This window comes from Micropterus dolomieu, linkage group LG07 (assembly GCF_021292245.1).
Source record: "Micropterus dolomieu isolate WLL.071019.BEF.003 ecotype Adirondacks linkage group LG07, ASM2129224v1, whole genome shotgun sequence".
NCBI classification, from domain to species: Eukaryota; Metazoa; Chordata; class Actinopteri; order Centrarchiformes; family Centrarchidae; genus Micropterus; species Micropterus dolomieu.
Window position 1 is genome coordinate 15791849 of NC_060156.1, and position 18987 is coordinate 15810835.

General features: G+C 38.5%; 2 protein-coding genes and 1 long non-coding RNA gene across 3 annotated transcripts; 1 reads left to right on the top strand and 2 right to left on the bottom strand.

Moving 5' to 3' along the window:
• Positions 1–1575: 1575 nt before the first annotated feature.
• On the bottom strand, positions 1576–6776 carry casq2 (calsequestrin 2). Its single transcript, XM_046053081.1, has 11 exons — positions 6336–6776; positions 4640–4724; positions 4370–4470; positions 4146–4257; positions 3593–3666; positions 3390–3520; positions 3262–3307; positions 3104–3158; positions 2242–2342; positions 2013–2087; positions 1576–1918 (listed from the first exon to the last, which is right to left on the bottom strand). The coding sequence occupies exons 1-11, from the start codon at positions 6570–6572 to the stop codon at positions 1661–1663; spliced, it is 1275 nt and encodes a 424-aa protein (XP_045909037.1). The 5' UTR covers positions 6573–6776; the 3' UTR covers positions 1576–1660.
• Positions 6777–11096: 4320 nt separating this feature from the next.
• Positions 11097–18146, top strand: LOC123973240. The gene is made up of 4 exons (XR_006825567.1): positions 11097–11300; positions 11820–12038; positions 16575–16685; positions 17010–18146. It is a non-coding gene; the product is annotated as an uncharacterized LOC123973240 (long non-coding RNA).
• Positions 13422–15351, bottom strand: LOC123973239 (potassium voltage-gated channel subfamily E member 2-like). The gene is made up of 2 exons (XM_046053082.1): positions 15215–15351; positions 13422–13896 (listed from the first exon to the last, which is right to left on the bottom strand). Exons 1-2 carry the CDS (start codon positions 15308–15310, stop codon positions 13564–13566), a joined length of 429 nt encoding a protein of 142 aa, XP_045909038.1. The 5' UTR covers positions 15311–15351; the 3' UTR covers positions 13422–13563.
• Positions 18147–18987: the final 841 nt, after the last annotated feature.

Genomic DNA, 18987 nt, shown 5'->3' on the forward strand with positions numbered 1-18987 from the left:
AAGACCTTCTGTAGTACAAGATATTGATAATTATAATTATATTAAGGAAGAGTTACCAATAATGAGGCCTAAATATATACAGTATAGTTATTATATTGGCTATACAGAAGTGAAAAGTTTACATTTCCTTGTATGTCTTTGTATATTTTTTCCTAATTCATTTATAATTTTCTATTCAACAGGAAGGTGACTTTTTGTCTGTGAATAAGCGGAATTTAAACGGACATGCGTGTGGGTGATGTGATGAACTAAACATTAAAAATAACATAATATTTCTTACTCTTCCTCCTGTGTTAAATCTAGGCAGGGTTAAAGGTTTCTTTTAATGTCCAGCTACCAGAATGTCAGGCATGACGAACACAAAGCACATCACTTGAACTTTATTTTAAATATTATAAAATAATTTAAGTATATAAAATTTATTAACATTTTGATCAGCTGTGTTTCTGTAACTGTGACTTTATAACAGAACAGATCATTTTCACAAAATAATTTAGGCTAAGCCTGTTCTTTCCAAAAGCTGCATCAGGGAACTTTGTGGCCATCAACTAAATACATAGTTTGCTAAATAAAAATATTGCCTAATAAAATGTTTCAAATACAGGCATAGCCCTTGTCAGTAAATATCTAAAGTCACCACGCACCCATGGATCAGGTATTCTCCCCTGTTATTGCATGTTGTGTTTTCTTTCATTGTGTGCAGAAGGAGATGAGGAGAGAGCATTGAGTCACAAAAGAAAAGAGAAAGCAACAAAGCAAAGTAAGAGTGTAGTAATGCAACACAGGAAGAGAAACATGAGGAATTAGCATTCTAATGAGCTTTCCAGCATCCATCCAATGGTGTAATGACAATATTATCTCCCTGTGCAGCTACTGCCTGCCCCATTAATTCAGGTGAGAAATAAACCTGATGCAGAAAGGAAGAGGATGAGAGTTTTGCTATTGAAAAGGGAGCCTGTCAGCATGTGGTTTTGCAATTTCAACGTTGTAACCCCCCGGGCAGAAAATGTACCTTTTCTAGGTAAACCAAACATTAAATCTTAAGTTGTGTTACCTAAAAGGAGGATGGAGAATAAAAGCAAAGGCAAATGGAAAGGACAATGAGCCACAACTTATGTAACTGAACAGATTATAAGTAAAAGAAATTACGTGTTGAGTGCTGCGAGAAGGTCTCAGATAAGTCCTGTATTCAACATTTCACTAAAGTAAAGGTACGGAAGTATTTCCAGCACAATGTCCTTAAAGTATTAAAGTAAAACTACTCGTTCTGACAAATAATGCCATAGATTAACTATACAGATGAGAGATTAATGAGGTAGGAGAGAAGGAAGAAAAAGTTCTGCTACAAAAGATTGTGTTTATATTTTAGAATCTAACCCAAAGAAAGTAGAATAAAATGGAAGTACCTCAAATGATATACTTGCTGCTATGCAAGTTTTAGTCTACTTGATGTTCCACAGTTTGAGTTAGTTAAGTTAACAATGAAGATGTACTGTTGTCCTGATGTACTGGTTTAAAAGAAGATCTGATGACAGGGATAGTTGACATCAACAGTCCTTTATTATTAACAAATGGAAAAGTTATTTTACTGTAGTTTGCCTAAAATCCATGTTAAGAATAAAAACTGAGGAGTCAACATTTATTATTCTCTGGCAATGAATTACTCGTCGTCGTCATCGTCGTCGTCGTCGTCGTCGTCGTCGTCGTCGTCATCGTCGTCGTCGTTGCCGACATCATCATCATCATTGTTGCCATCCTCTTCCTCATCATTATCCTCATCATCATCATCGTCGTCATCGTCGTCATCGTCGTCCTCAGTGTTGACTTTGCCAGAGAGCACATCCTCAATCCAGTCCTCCAGCTCCTGGGCGGTTGGCAGGTCCTCCTCATCATCCATCTCCATCCACACACTGTCGGCCTGATCACAAACACACAGGCAGAGAGATCAGCTAACATGAGGAGACACTCAACACAGCATTCATGTCACTTCAGACAGGTTGTCGTGGACTTACATCTGTAACATTGACAACTCCAATCTGTGGTCTGAACAGGTCCACCTTGAAGGTCTTCTCCCAGTAGGGGATCAGCTAAAGGGAGTCGGCGGAAAAAATAAAGGTCACATTAGACCCGCAGTTTATAAGCCCAATATATATCCACATCTTTCTTTTTATTACTATGTTTCACTACTTTCTTGTCTGCCTGCCTCTGTGTCTGTCTAAGCCTAGAGCTGTCAAGGCTCACCAGGGGAAAGTCATCAGGGTCAATCCAGATGATGCTGAGGTCAGGTAGATGGGTGTTGTCTCTGGCCACCTCCTTCAGGATCTCCAAGAACTCGTAGCCATCTGGAAGCAATTTTCACACATCACTTGATTACATAAACTTATCACAACCAATTTAAAGAAATAGTTCGACATTTTGGGAAATATGCTTGTTTCTTTCATACAGAGAGTTAGATGAGAAGATTAACGCCACTCTTATGTTTGGCCACAATCAGTTAGCTTAGCTCAGCATGAAGACTGGAAACTGTTGGAGGCTAACAAAATCTGCCTAACAGCACCTCTAAACCTCCCTAATTAACACATTATATCTTGTTTGTTTTGTCCATAAAAACAAACAAAAATGAAATGTAAACCCAACACATTGTGTTTTCTGTGTCCCCGCACAGTGATTTCCTGAAGTCTTTCCCCATTTCCAGGCTAAACTAAGCTAATTCCCTGTTTGATCTAGCTTCATATTTAGAGTACAAGAGATATTGTTTTAAAATGTTTTCATTTCTTTTTGTCTGTTTCACTTTCTATTGTTTTTTGTCCGGTCAATTAGTTTCATTATTTAAGTTTTACATTTTATTTCATGTGTGTCAATTTAGCTTGAGACAAATTAGTGATTTCTGAATAAATAAAAGTTACTTGAATATTACGTGTGGCATTAGACTCCAATTGTCAATTGTCTGACTGTTTATTTGTATTGTTTGTTTGTATTTGATTGATAGTTTGAATGTCAGGAGACAGGAGTTACCGAGCCATTTGCTGTAAAACTCCAGCATCTAGAGCAAATATGTTCTAATTCCTCCAATAAAAAATAGTGTCATAACACATGTTGTTACCGGGGTCCTCCTCCTCTGCAAAAGCAACAATGTGGGTGCCCTCAATGTCATCCTCCTGAGAAGAAGAATGAGACAAATGTGGGTTACTGTAAGTGATACTTGTGTCAGGGAAAACTAAATGTAAAGTTGTTGCCTGCAGTCAGACAATCATCACTCACCCAGGTCTCAAACATATCTTCTGCACGCAGCTTTCGCAAAGTTGGTCTGATGGCACAGAAAACACACTAGATGTTACCTCAAAAGTGTTTTTTTTTTAAACTTGGAATTTAGTTCAACATTTGTTTACCGTCTGTGTTCAGTTATGAATTCCACTAGATCCTCTTCAGAGTGCGGCTTGCCTGGGATGGTGACTGGCTCCTCCATGAAGGGTTCATAGAAATCCACCTCGTTCAACTTCAGAGTCAGCTCCTTGGCCACCTGGAGCAAAAAAGACAGATCACTCAAGAAAAAGTATGTGTCTACTTGTTTCTTTGTTTGTTTGCTACTTACAGATTTTTCAAATGTGGCAAAGAACTTTATGTAGGGCTGGAACTGCTCTGCAGCTTCTTTAAATGCTTCATAGTCTGAGGACAAAAGAGAAAAGGGAGAGAAAAGGAGATTATATTGTGTTGTAAGCAACAGGGTTTGGTTGTACTCTTGTTTTTCTGATCACACATCTGTTTGTGCTTTCTCTGGCCGCTGTATACATGACATTTACGCATCAGGGAGTGGAAATAACTGAACTTTGACCTCCACTTAATGGTCCCACAGTTGGTCAGATGGGATGTAGCTGCAGCTCAAGTAAACTACTCTAAACACAGCTCTTCCAGAGCGTGTGTCAGATAGGAGCAGGCAGTGGCAGCTGTGTGTGCAGCAGTGGTAAAAATGGATCTGTAAATCCATGGAGATGAGGGGGTTAAAATGCACTCATGTCATAATGAATGGCATGAGCCACAGAAAGCCCATCACAGGCCCAGCTAAGAAGCTACTACGCTGTGTTCAGACTGCAAAAAACATACATTTTACAGTCATATCATTCATGCCAACCGCCTCACACACTCACGATCAGATTCCTCGCTCTTGAAGTAACCAATGAGGCGGATGTCTTCCTCCATCCTATCAAAGGCTCTCAGCTCCAGGGCATTTCCTATCACCTCCACGGGCTCCTCCAAGAGCTAGAGACAGACAGAAGGAGGCGAGAGAAGTGGGGGAAGTCTGTGACTTTGGCAAGACTGGTGTTGACTAGTGCTAGCAGCTGGGAATCTGCCCTTAAATTACTCTACTCACATCCAACAAGAACTCGACCAGAGTGTTAGCAGAGAGCAAGCCATCAAACTCGATCACTCGATCAGCTTTAAAAACATAGACGCTGCCTTCCTCCTCCAGGTCTGTTATTGAGGGAAATCATATATCAATACATAGCCTACATTTATAGACATTTGTGACCCTTGACTAAATCTGTGATTAAGGGCAATCATCTTTCAGGACTGGAAAGATGATTAAAGATAATCAGATAAAAGGGGCTGAATAAGGGTTATGCTGTGTTCATATACTCACCCAGTTTCTTTGCCACCTTTGCATCTTTGTGGGAGTCGACCATTCCAAACCCAACGTCTTTCTCCTCCAAAACCTGAGCAGCAAGCTGCAGCCAAAAGAAAAAATATCACGAAGGGCTTAATAGTAAGAATAGGAATGAAAACATGAGATGTAAATAAACAAGACATTTTCATATCCCGTTGCAGTGTGAGCACTGGAAACAATAATCAAAAAATCAATGGCAAAAAATCTGTAAAATCTTTATTGAGGCTGCTTTTTTGAAGAAAAAAAAAAAGAATAGGTGTTTGAGAGGAGGTCTTAAGAAAGAAAAATGACTACCAAAGTTGGCAATGTGACAGAGGTGCTCAAGCGGTCCAGGAACACTTACAATATCACCCAGACTGCCTTGTTCTAAATATAACCAAAGCAAGAGAATTTGTAATTGTTCTGGCAGTTGTTCCGTGAGGTACAGTAGGTGAGCTAAGTTAGACTCTGCCCTGCCAGAAATGACCCTTACACAAATGGAACAAGCTTGTTTACACTATGATCTATGTGCTGTCTTCAAGCTTTGGACAAATAAAATTAAATGTATCCTGTTACAAGAAAAATCCACAGGGCACCTTTAAGTTTTTTTCCCCAACAGTTAACAAAGTGAGGAAGTGAACAGATTTTAAGCAGGTTGAAAGCCTGCTAACCCATCTGCAAGTTGTAGACATTTGTGACAAATTTATATGTTAAATACTATATCTGTTCACTCTGCTCATCGGCAGTCACTGGCCTACAGTAGACTGTCATCAGCTTTAACAAGTTCATCTTTGCACATGGTCACTGTACACTAGGTGCCTGACTACATTGTAACATTGCCCACCTGTGCTGTGTAGTAAGTGAAGCCAATATCAGGACTGCATGTCTGGGCTCAAATTACCTTCAACAGATTCAGATTCAGAGCAACTCACCCTCAGCCATGTGTAACATGAGACAGGGCACTGTGCACACTGTTTCCTACTGTGTGGGATTCAAACAGATGGATTTAATCTAGCAGTTAGACATGTATCTGTCCGCTAAGCCTGAATAAAAAAATACGTTCAAGCTTTCTTAGCCTACTTTTGCTTTGATCACCAAAGTCAACTACAATACAGGAAATGGCAGCTGTGCCCTTCACATGTATTGCTTAAAAACATTAATACACATGAGCTCTTGGCCTATTTCTGCTATGCAGAAGAGAGCCACAGGGAGAATCAGCCTGATACATTTCTAGGGGATAGTAGCACACATTGAATTAAGATGATAGAGATAACCTTAAGTGATAGCACTGCATCTCACTGGACTATTGTGCACTCAGAGTGCATACAGATACACATTGACCTTGAAGAAACTCACCCATACGAACATTAAAATAGAAATATCTGAAGTTTTATAACTCGCCAGTTGGCGCTCTGATTACTGGAGCACTAATGTCGAGTTGTAACCTTCTAAATCTTTTATATGCGTCTGATTAATTTGACTGTTAGTGTCGTCTCTTTCTTATACTACAGCCACCAAACCAAACCTTGTCCTTTCCTTTGTCTTTCTTTCCTATATCTCAGTGAGACCTTTATTTTCCTTGACATTCTTCATTTCATCCCTCCTCTTTTCCCTCTGTCCCATTTCTTTATTTTGACACTGCACCTCTTCTCTGCCTGCGTCCTGCTTTGTTTTTCTCTGCTTCATACTTTACCTCAAGCACCAATTCAGTCATCTGGTGTTGTTTGTGCAGCTCCTTGCTGTCTGTTATGGGTCCATGGTAGAACAAGCACAGCATGCTGTGCTTCTTCAAGGCTTTTTTGTAGTTCTTGTCATTGATATCTAGGACGCGGTCTTTCCCGTCATACTGTGGGAACTCCAGGCCCTTCTCGGCTGGGGCCAGAGGCACCAGGCTCAGGCAAGAGAGCAGGAACAACCACAGTGAGAGCATGGTCTGGAGCTACCACACACCCCAGAAAGTCAGAGTGGGTCACCTATGCCTTGTGAAAGGGTAAGGAAATGTAGGAAATTCTGCAGAAAGTTTTAGAGGTATATGTTGGTCCGTCAGTGGCAGTTCTCAAGCATCCCAGGCTGTGCAGAAAAATCCAACTTCTACAAGCATCTTCAGGACCTTGCAACTCCTTCTCCCACTGCAGTCACTCCTTCACGCCTTCTTTCTGCAGACACAAAGGCGAAAGAGGAGTACTGTTGGGCCCGTGAGGTACTGGGGGGTGGATACCATACATAGCAGTGCTCCTCTCCTCTCTCTGCTCCCCTTACCATGCAGGACAGGCCCATTTTTAGGAGACCAGTTGTTTGAATGCTAAAAATAAAACTACAAGTGAGAAAGAGCGATAGCAGGGGGGAGTGGGGGTTAATAGTGAGTACAGTTCTTGCTTCCTGTGATGTCTCTTTGATAGAGTCAGTGTTGTGGGAGAAGGGAGTTGAGCCCCAGAAATTTGGGGGTTTAATTTTTAGTTGTTGTTAAGTTTAAGTAAGTGGATGTGTGGTTTGGTGCTGGAGTAGAAAGTGGTGGCGTATTTTAAGTGACAGCTCATGAGACAATCTGCCAACAGGTGTGCTAAGGGAATGTGCCTTCTTGATTTCTCTGCAATTTCCCCCATTTTGTTCTTCACAAACCTACACACTGACACAAAGATCTTCCTCTTCCTCTTCATATAGACCATTATTTCACTATAACAAAGCATTTCCACTCTCAAGTACAATAGTTCTCTAGCTGTATTTGAACAAGCCTCTTCTGCCCTCTGCAGGTAGAAATCATGTATGACCTGCTGAATCTTGAGTTGTAGTATCAACACTCTTAAAGGTTCAAAATCCTTATGCATTGATTCCCAACCTGGCAAAAAAATATGGAGTAGCTCAGCTTTTTTGGAAAACAACTCAATATAATTTTGCAAGAATATGAACACAGAAATAGGATTATCATTGGTATGAGGCAGATTACTTATTGTCAATATACCTTTTTCACAGCAGATATGTTGACTTGTCTTAGCAGGAAAATCACAGGTGTTGCTTAAAAGATTATAAAGATGGCTCTCAAATGTTCCTGTGAGCCTTGACAGTGTGACAGAACAAGTTTGCACCTGTGCTTTTCCTACTGTGACATGTCAAGATTGAAGAAAACTAACTTGTCAAAGTTCCAGGAAGTCACTGTGCTCAGTTTCTGTTCGCTAAGAAACAGTTAATGCACACGTGTTAAGGAATTTAGAATCTTTAGGTTCTTTTTTTGGTTTTTGGTAGGTGAATTTTTGAACTTTGGGAGAGTTGGCTAGCTGTTTCCCCTTTACTTCCAGTCTTTATGTTGAGTTAAGCTAAGGGCCTACCACAGACATTTATACTTGTGATAGGTAATACACAGGAGTTACTAATAACATTAACAGTGGCTCTGTTCTATTCAAGTGTGCCTGTAAGTCATGACAGTGTGACAGTGAGCTGGTATGAATGATACCAGGACACAGATACTGAAGGAGCTAAATGGTATTTAGCCATAAATTTTATTATTTCAGGGTCATGATGTTTTGCATCAATAAACAATTGTAACAACAATCACTTTTATATAATCATTAACAGTGTATTAACATCCTCTTCGAAAAGTGTTTATATGAACACATTTGGAAGATAACAGGTGGTGTCAAAGCCGAATAAGTTTAGAATACTCAAAATATTTGTGGAAAGTGATTACCTCAAACATTTTAAATAGTGGTAATAATATTTTTTAGTAAACCTTAACTTAAATATAATACAATTTTAAAAACTTTTCATTTCTTCATACTAAATTACATTGATTCACTGATGCTTATTAAAATTAAATTCCACTTATTCTTTACTCAATAAATGTAATTGTGCACAATTTATACTCTGAGGGAAATCTTCTCAAATAAATTAATTGTGCTAGACTCAAATAACTAATGGAAACTCACTCAACAAAATTACTACTAGTAAACTTAAACTTTAAAAAATGCCCACTTTTCAGATAGCGGTCCTGAAAAATACAAATACAACTCCATTATTATAATACAAGTTGTCTTTATTAGTATCATCTTCTCACAACATCTTCTGTCATTTCTACATTTAACAGACACAAAATAAGGCATATCTTGATCAGATAATTAACCAGCAACAATGTTGATGGTCAATTTGTTTTCATTCTTTTTTGCAATAATGTTGTACATTCTCCATGTCCAGATTCTTAATGAGATTTTTTGGTGTTAAGTGATAATAACTTCAATCTCTTCAGCTAAATAAAATTTCTTTTAACTACTTACTTTACTGTGTTTTGTGGAAAAAGCAGCTACACATAATTTTATTCCATCAGCAGCACTTTTACTTAAATAATATAAAAGGGAGCTTTAAATGTGTAGTTTTATGGAATCATAAGCAAATAAAGATAGCTAATAAAGATTGTTTAAAATAAGAAGTCCCACACTATGCAAATTTTTAAGTCAGGTAGACAAGGTAATTGAACAATATCAAGGTTTCTGCAGGTTTCACCTGGTCAAATTTAAGATTTTTTAAGACCTTTTTAAAGACTAAATGCATTTATCACAACAATAAACTCTGCCCATATCACATGTTTGTGAGAAGTGTTTACATGGCCTTTGGTGTTCATATATTTTGTGCCTATTAAGGACTCTAGAGAGTGCTGCTGCAGGAATTTCATCTTGCCCATAATCACCTGACTTGCGAAAGTAGCTCTGATATTGGTGAGTCAAATAAATTATTAAATAAATTATAAGATATTGTATTTTTTAAGAAAATCAACATTTGATGATGTTCTTGTTGACTGGGCTAATGGGAAATCTTTATATTGTAGGAGTATTGAGTGGCACTACAGCTATTCAAGTTATGTTATCAATTTGCATATTTCTGCATCAGTTGCTGGCTTGCTAATCAGACATACTGAGGATATAAAAAAAATACTACATTGCTAGAACTGGAGCCTCCAACATTTCACAGTGGATGACATTTTAACATGAAAGAAGCTATTTTAGTCCTGACTTGAGACGTAGGGGGGGGGGGTATTGTACTGTTTTAGAAAAGTGCATTAGTCCAGCTGTGACTGTGAGATTTTATTATGAATATGTATATTTAGCAATTTAAAATTCTCATAGATTTCTTTCAGAAATGATTGGCAGTGATCAAAAGCTGAGAAAACTGGAACTAGATCTATTACAGCATTAAGTGTAAACAATTTTCACTGTAGGCTTTGTTAAAGGCTGTTATAAACGTATGATGAGATAGTTGAATGACTCCATTATGGTTCTTAAACTATTTAGTACCTGACTGAAATTCTGTCTCAACCCTGTTCAGACCAAAAATGACACTGTTGAGAAAAAACACAAGGGTCTGTGTTGGTGTGGGAATGTTGCTTCAGATAGAAGCAGAAATTATTATACAATTAGTCTACTTTAAAATATATTTGATTGGCTAACTCAATTCTTAGTCACATAATCTTTCATTTTGATGCAGCAAAACCTAAGTTAGGTTAAAGAAATTAGCAGGATGAGCCGGCATTTTCTATTCTTGTCAATGCAGAGGTCCATGTCCATTTCTTAGGTGAAAACTATATTCTTTTTGCCTTATAGTCAGCCATCCTGCTTAATACAAGTCATTTATGCATTATGTTTTTCTGTCAAGGCCCAAGTTGGAAACCATTAATCTGCATACATTTATGTGTTTGTAGGTGTTTGCTGAAATCATCGCTCCCCTGAGTTTATCCATCAGCAGTAGGTTATGTTTTATAAAGTCACCGAAAAGACACAGAACTCTTTTTTTTCCACCGGTGATCCATTTTTCACGTCAGCAGGTACACCACATGCCAATTTAATTACGTAGCTTATCAATGTCATCGTCCATACCGGTGTTTCATTGTTGACATCGTCCAATGCCAATTTTGTAGACATTACTCTACCCTAATTTGAATACGTAGATTTACTCTACAAGTAACTGCAAGTGACTGCATTTCCTTTGCATGTTTCTTTTTTTTAAGTCGTGATATAGGCCTTAAATTTCATTCATAATGGTCTTAAGACTTAGTTACCAGTTTATTTGGTACAGCTAGCTAAATTTAATGCAGTCTAATCCAACGTTTATGCAATAAATCCATAAAAATGATAAAGTTCAGTTTTTGTTGCAACTGTATGATCCTTTTGGATCACATGGACCGTTGTTTCTGATATTTTGTCTATCCCATCAGTGAGGCCAACCTAAATAAAAGAGACTCAGCTGTTTATAATGCAATACAGTTTACCAGACCACAAATTACATCTGCCAAAATGAAAAAATAATATTAAATTAAAATAAAAACTGAACAACTTTCATTACCACAGTGGAAAAATATACCTTTACAAATACATATTACAGCCACATCTGTGTGTTCAAGGCACCACAGTTTCCATTTAAAAATATATGTTTTGCTACGTTTTGTCCGCTGAATTCTGCCTAGATCCAACGGTGACGTCAAGGTCCTCCAGTCGCGCCCTCGCTCACGCCACGCCCCCATCATATTTCAGCATCATTTGGTGCCAAAATTTCGTGAGTACGAAGCTCGGACGTCATCGGTCACGTGGACGGTCATATATAAAAGCGGCAACACGCGCTTTGTGAAAGTCAAAAGAGCGTTGACGTTGTCCAGCAAAGATCCAGTCATTGGACTGTGGTAAGTCTCTCCTACTTATTAAACCATTGTTTGGATTTTAACAGAAGCAGTGTTGTTGATATTGATGTTCACCATAAATTCCAGCTGGCTGGTTTTATCTTTTAACAGAATTCCGAAGGGCTAACGTGACCGAGTTGATTGCTAGCTTAAATGTGCCATTAAATTGAAAAGCTAAGTAACGTTACTAGTTTATGTCAAACTAGACACTAGTGTTGGCAAGAGGTAACGTTAACATTGTCATCGTGGAAGAGTAATTTTGTTGTAATATTTGGAATCTTCCATATATCAGTTAAAATGTAAGAGTCAACGTGTCAGGAGTTGGCTAACGGTAAACAAGCTATATACTGTAGATATCCCTGCCAAACAATTTGCGGGCATTCCTACAAGGACGTAGCAAATTAGTGTCGCATGAATAATGCCTGAGTGTGAGTGTGTTAAATGGAGTTTGGTACAAACACTAACTGCAGTAGTTTAAAGGCTGCAGCCTCTTCTGCTCTCTGTTGGCTCCTACACACACAGCAGCCAGCAGAGCGAGATGCCGCACCGTCGCGGTGGAGACGGTGACTTTAAGTTTGCGCCAAACTACTAGAGTTGTCGGTTCAGCGACCCGTTCGCCCGGGCAGAGGAGTACCATGATTTCCAGACCAAGCCTCCCAAGTCCTGCCTTAAGGCTCCGGCCTCCTCGCCTCGCTTCTGCCCACCAACAACAAGGATGAGAGCACCTCCAGCAACACCTCAGTACGTAGCTTCACCTCCACCTGCTCCTGTGTGAGGATAACCTGAATCTGCGTCTTGTTCTTTGATTGGTCTGTTTCAAAACTACAATGGAAAATTTGATATTTAATGTGTCTGATTTGTGAAACCAGGATGCAGCTTTTTGTCTTCACCAAGCAGGAACCTCCAGGTTTGAAAAGTGAAGCCTCAAACCTGCATTTTCTCTGACAGCCAGCAGGGGGCGACAATTGCATATGGTCTCAGTTGCTAGTTTCAAGTGTTGTTCAACACAACCCATTTAGAGGAAAATAGACCAGAAAGCAAGGGAGGCTTTAGGGCGGGCTACCTTGTGACTGACAAGTCGCTTTGTGTGACCCAGATATGGTACCCCATGGATGTTCCGTCTGTGTTCAGGACGGAGCTGAACACCTCTTCTCTCAGCTGGACAGGGAGGCTGGAATAAAATACAGCTGCTCGTTACTTTCTATAAATTTAACTAAAAGACGTTCTGTTAGCTTCCTGCTTAGTTTCCAGTCTGAAGGGGAGATGTTTGTTAACCTGCTTCACTTTTGACTTTTGTTGGTCTGGAGAAGTTGAAGCATTTATTACCTGACACACCGACACCATACTTTTACTGCCAGAATATTTTCCTCCCTGAGATTCACTGTCACTTGATCAATCAGACATTCTGAGATTAAAGGAGCTGCTCTGATAACAGCACCTGTCAGGTAGACGTACTGCAGGGTTTCAGCGGGGTCTTAAAGTCTAAAATTTAAGGCCTTGTTCTTCAAAGGATGAGCTCTGTCCTCTGCTGTACATCTCGATAGTTAAATTAAAGAGGACTGTGTTGACCACGGAGGAGCTGAGTTTAGTAACGTTAAAGCAAACTAGGGATGCAAACTAACGTTAGTCCTTTTAAGATAATGAGATTATTCTTTTGGATCTTGATGTACAAATGAAATGCTTTAAAAAATACATAAGGGAGGTGGTTCTTATGTTGCCTATTATTTATGTTACTTTCTACAAATGTATATGGCAGTAAATTAAGACACAAAAGGGAAACATGAACTGTTCTATCTGTAATGATTCTCAGGTCATGTTAACACTGTTTTCCTGCCATTATAAGGTGGTGAGGCTCAAAACTGCTTGGTGCTGCGCAATGAATATGAAATCATTGTGGAGAGCATCAAAACTAACCAAATGAATTTTCCCAGAGTTTCATTGTTGACATTGTCCAATGCCAATTTTGTAGACATCACTCAACCCTAATATGAACACATTATAATACATTAATTTACTCTGCAAGGTCTAAAAAGGTTGGAAACTCCTGTCCTAATGCATTATTGATCTTAATGGATTAAAGATCTAGAGCTCTATAAAACTAAACCAAGTTAAATACACATTTAATAGTGATTATTATTCTTTATTATTCTGATTACAAATTTGATCAGCATGAGAAAGGACCATAGATTTTGTGAAAATCTGTTAGTTATGCTGATGCTGCTCCTTCTACTGATGATTTGCTGTAAGTTAAGCATCTATGCTTGCATTATCTAGCTGACCAATTAGTGATGACATCACTCTGTGGTATCTGAGCAGTCCAGTCCTCCTTGATGTATTGGTGGTAGGGGTCATTAGAGTGCTCTCTCCTCTTGGATTTGACTGTGCTCACCAGGATGGCCACAACAATGAAGGCAAATATCCCAATCATCACAGCCAGATACCAGATGACGTCCCTGAAGTTCTCCTCAGCCAGAGTCTTGTCCAAAGCTTTTGCAGCATCTGTCACGTTACGCCTCCAGTTGTCCAGGTAATGACCCAAAGCACTGGTCAGGGACTCCTCCAGGTTAAGGGTCAGGTTGGACCAATCAGATGCACTTATCTAGTTGGAGGGAAAACAAAGGTGATTTTCTGACTTTTTTTTTTTTTTTTTTTTTTTACAGAAAAAGGTGTAAATTTAGTGTATTGTATTAATACAAAACTTAAAGATTTAAAGTTAATTTAATGTTTCACCAAATATTCATCATGAGGATGGTAATTTTTAAAGAAATTAATTATTACCCAAAAGATAAATTAATAAATAATCACTCAAATAAGTCTTAAAGAAAAACTTGGTTTGATATTGTAAGTATTTTTTTTTTTCTACAACATAAATAGTCGTAGCTAAATAAGCAAAAATTAGATTTGAGGTGAAGAAAAACAGGTGTTCTGTGTTAAGAGTGTAACACTCAAATGCAGCTCTGCCTTGTCAGGACTGAGTGGGTGTGGTTTGATCAGAGATGATTGATCTGGAAACTAACTCATAAATATTGCCCTATTCTGATTTAAATGTTGCTAAATTCAGTTGGTGTACGGAAGTAAGGCAATTTTTCCTTTTTCAGAGTCCCACCCACTTCTGTCCAGGGAGGAAAAACAGACCAGTAATGAAATGGACAACTTCCCTATGTACTGAATTTTGTACTGTTTCAAAATATAGTACAGCTGTTTGAAACAATTTTGAAATTACTGTACAAATTAAATCACTGTGTATAATTCAAAATATAGGTTACTATAGTTCAAATTATAATTAGGCTATAGCCCAAAAAAGTAATGTGCTGTTTACAAATGCAGTAAAGTCAGCAGTACAAATATGTTACTAAGTTAATAAATATGTTAAATTTTTAGCAGGCCTGAAAATAAACTGCAGGCTCTCCATGCCAAACTGATAGGAGTTTGAAAACAGTCATAAAATATTCAGATTATTTTCCATATGTTATGTATTAAAAATATATAGATATATTTGACTACTATAAGCAAACTGTTTAAACAGTATTTATACAGAAATGGTTCTGTCCCAAGTTTTTTGATCACTGTAGGCGGTATCCACTATATAAAGAAATCTCTCAAGTGAAATTACGTGAACTGTTCTAACTTCGGCAGAAAATTTTGTGTACATGTAGGAACCTATCAATCACTCATACTAAGAAGCAGATTGAGAAAATAGTTTTTCAGGCCCTTAGTAGTAATTTAGTGACTACAGCAAACAATGCCACAGCTAAAGCCAAGTAATATAGTCCTAAATAGGTCAAATCATTAGTGCCCAAACTAACCTTTTACTGCTTCAAAGTAATTCTATCCACCAACTTACCATCATTCAAGTGCAGCCAACCACGTAAAGAATTATTATTATATTTATTTCTTTTCCCCAATACTTTACCAACCTTTTGCCAGGTTTTCGAAGGCCACATCATGAATTTGGTCAGGAGATCAAGACACTGGCAGAGAGCGCGGCTGGTTAGAGTAAGCTGCAAAGTCATTAGCTCACAATACACAGTAACCACTGCTCATACTTTGTTTACTTTTTTTTTTATCTTTTCTGCATAGTTGGTTTGTATGTTTGGCAGAAGGAAAGATTGTGGAGCATGACCTTGAAAATGCTGATTATTTCCTCCAGCTGACAAAGAAAAGGGAGTGCTGGAAGTCATTTCTGCGACACACAACTCTTTCTCAAATTATGGCAACAAGTATGGTTTGAGACAGTCTGGTTGTGTTTATTCACCTGTAATTCCTAATCTGCTCACACAGAGGGTACAATACAAGGAACCTTATCAGTTTATGGCAGATTTGCTGTAGCTTCCTCTAGAGGGCAGTATATTGCAACACATTTTGTCATACTTGCATGAACTGACATTCCTCCAGTGAATTATGTCAGTGAAATATGTCAAGGATTGCTTCATTATCAAATAAACATTGATTTTCTTCCTGTGTATACACACACAAATGTGTGCTACAATTTTTCACAATCATTCACCCATCCATCTAAAATGAGGTATCAGTGTCAGCCACAAAGCAGCACCCTGAGGTCATTAGAGATTAATTTCTTGCTCAAGGACACTTCAGAGTGATATCTGTTTGCTGACAAGATTGCTTGAGACTGGATCCTGAGTTTGAAGGGGCGGAGTTTCTCCCCCTCAAAGACACTGCTGGAGTGGACGACTCCCACCACCTCTGATCATTCCCAGATCATTTATGTTTTGTTGCGCAGTGCCAGCGGGTGGACGCTGTGCTGACTTTCTGTTCTGTAAAGTGAAACAAGAGGAAAAAATGGAACAGTATGCACAAGGACACACACAAGGAACTGAAAATGAGCTTGTAACTGGTAAAATTCCACAGCATAAAGGAGTAGTGGAAAGATGATAAGGGGTGAAACAGCAACGGAAAGACCCTTATCTGCTATATGTTTTGCAAATAATAAACCGTTCTATTCAAAACGTTTTATGAAATATAAAAGAGAATGTTATCTACATTGCAAATGCACATGAAAAACATGCATGTGTAAGAATGGGTAAGTGAGGTTTCGTATACTAAAATATTAGTAGTACTATAAAGTACATCCAAACTTGCACATTGTCATGACCCTGGATTTTTCCCTCTGTTTTTCTCAGTCTCTGGTCAGTTTTCAGCATCTGCACGTCTTGATAATGTGGCATCTCAGTGATCTGAGGTTTCACAACTTAATGTTTCTTTAAAGGATCAGGAATTTCTCTGTTGGCTCTGTTTGATGAAAGCTTCTTTCAACAGTGTGTGTTGAAATGAACTGACACCAGGGGACCAGAGCATCTGATGCTTTTCGCAATAAAGGATAGGGGTACTGCAACAACCTTAACAGCTTTGATATCCTTCCCACATTATGTAAGTAATATAAGTATGTAAAGTCACTCAGAGCAAAGATATCCTGGTATAATGCAAAGATTTGTGTTTGATGCAACATTCTTGCATATTGTGGGTAAAAGTATTGTGACTTTGAAACATTATTCTGTAACATTTTCTAAAACATTTTAATAAGGCACCCTTTGTAAAGGAAAGTTGTTCTTATTAATGGCTTTTAACTGATCTGTAAAGCAGTGGTTAACCACTAATGAAACAATCAGTTAGAACTTCTAAACCCTTTATAACGGTTGCCTTATCATGTTACTGAAAAATGCTTGAAAGCTGGAATACATTTACTCTTAACAGGGTTTAAACAAGCCAAGAACAGCAAAGCCATGACTGAAATAACCAAAGGCCATCTGACTTCATCACAAGCCAGGCTGGATTAACTATCAGGGGGTCAGAGACGGACCAGAACAGCAACGGAAACCCCAAGGCAAGACTGGCATATGCAAAAGAGAGGACAGTGCCACTGGAGCCAGTGAACCATAAACCCCCTGCTAGGCTTGAATGTTACATAAACTCTGAAATGCAGATTCACACACATGAACACCACCCTGCCTACTTAGAAAGGAATTAATTTTTCCGAAGTGGCTCCTGTCCCCTCACATGTTTTCTGTGTGTACTTGTAAGGAACTGTGGTTAAGTCATCCATGAATCATAAACATAAACCAGGGAGTCACAAGAGACAGATTACATAATTGAGTACAATCATGACTTTGATGAGTTTTGTTGGGCACATTAGTCATTCACCTGGTCATAAATCCAGTTTTACATGAAACGGCTAATGACCTTCAGGGAATAACCATCACTGTCGATCTACTTCTCAATTCAACAGCAATTTGTCATGTAGTAACATGATTTGGATGAGAGTCGTCATTCATATCACCCTTTTGATTAGTTTGACCTTGACTGACAGTGCAGCAGTACTTTTCCACACATTCATTATGCTTCTTGTTTTTGTTACTGCGCCCTCTTCCTGGAACAGATGATCATCACATCTTGTAAACTTACCAAGCTGCTGTGACAGTAAACACACCAAAATGCCGGCATAACAATGGCAGAAATAAATATAGATTCAGGTCCACGTTATTATGGATTAGAATTAGAGTTAAGACCTTCAGGAGTTTCATTTTGATAGATTTAACTTTCTTTGATTGAGAGGCCATACTGTGATTGGCCACACCCACACAGACAAATCCAAACTCACTTTGTGTTTTGACAACAACTGGGCTCTAAACAACTCTTATTGATAGTAACACTTACCATAGATATTTTTTCCCCATGGTCCACCTCTAAAAACGAGTCGTGCCTTAGGCACAGGCTTACACAGGCCTACACCCAAATACATGATCATTGAGTCTCAAAGAAACTTAATTGTTCTTTGATAGATAGCTACTTAAAATTTCATAATAAAGCCATTCAACAGTTTGTGAAGACTGTTCTCCATCGCTCCGTTCCTTTCTTTCTTTATATGCATGCAGGCAGGGTGTTTCCGCCATAAGTTTGTTTGTCTATTGACTTGTTTAAGAGGTAAAAATGCAAACTCTGGTGGCCACCAAGCAGTAGGCCTAATTTCAAAAAAGACATGCTAGACAGTAATGCTGATTAACCCCTTGAACCAAAGAGTAAAGGTATTGTCACATTTGCCTTAGGTCCGACAAAATAGTTCAACACGTCACATGATGGATAACAATTCAGTCAGTAAAGAGACCACAGGTGAACAGATGCTTTCTTTACAAAAGAGGTGCATCTGTTCACTTTCTAGTCGTACAACCTAAAAGTATCTGGACACCTAGACAGGCCCTGACATTTGTGGTGGCGACTAAATGTTCACTTTTATAATCACTTAACGATGAGTATGTATGGCAAAACATCATGAGTTACTTTCAAAAGTCAAAAGTTAAGAGGACGAGCTAGCATTTTTCGTACAACATTTTACATAGCTAATTATTAAAACAATGGCATAGGACAGGAGCAGTGTAACATTTTTGGAAATAGATACATACATACATTCACATTATGGCTATAACACTTTACCTTATAACATCTGTAACCCCTAACCTTTAACATGCACTTCCTGTGCTCTTCTTCCACTATGATCTTACAACTCGCTTGTCTTGATTGCACTATTTGTTAACTCTCATTGCTTCCCCTAGGTATCTACCCCATGGATATCGTATGTGTCAGTAGCTCTTTCTAGTGTTATTCCTGCTCTTACTAGTATCTATTGTTGCTCGTAGATCTCTTACTTTACTGATGCTTGTATGTTGTTCCTCAAATG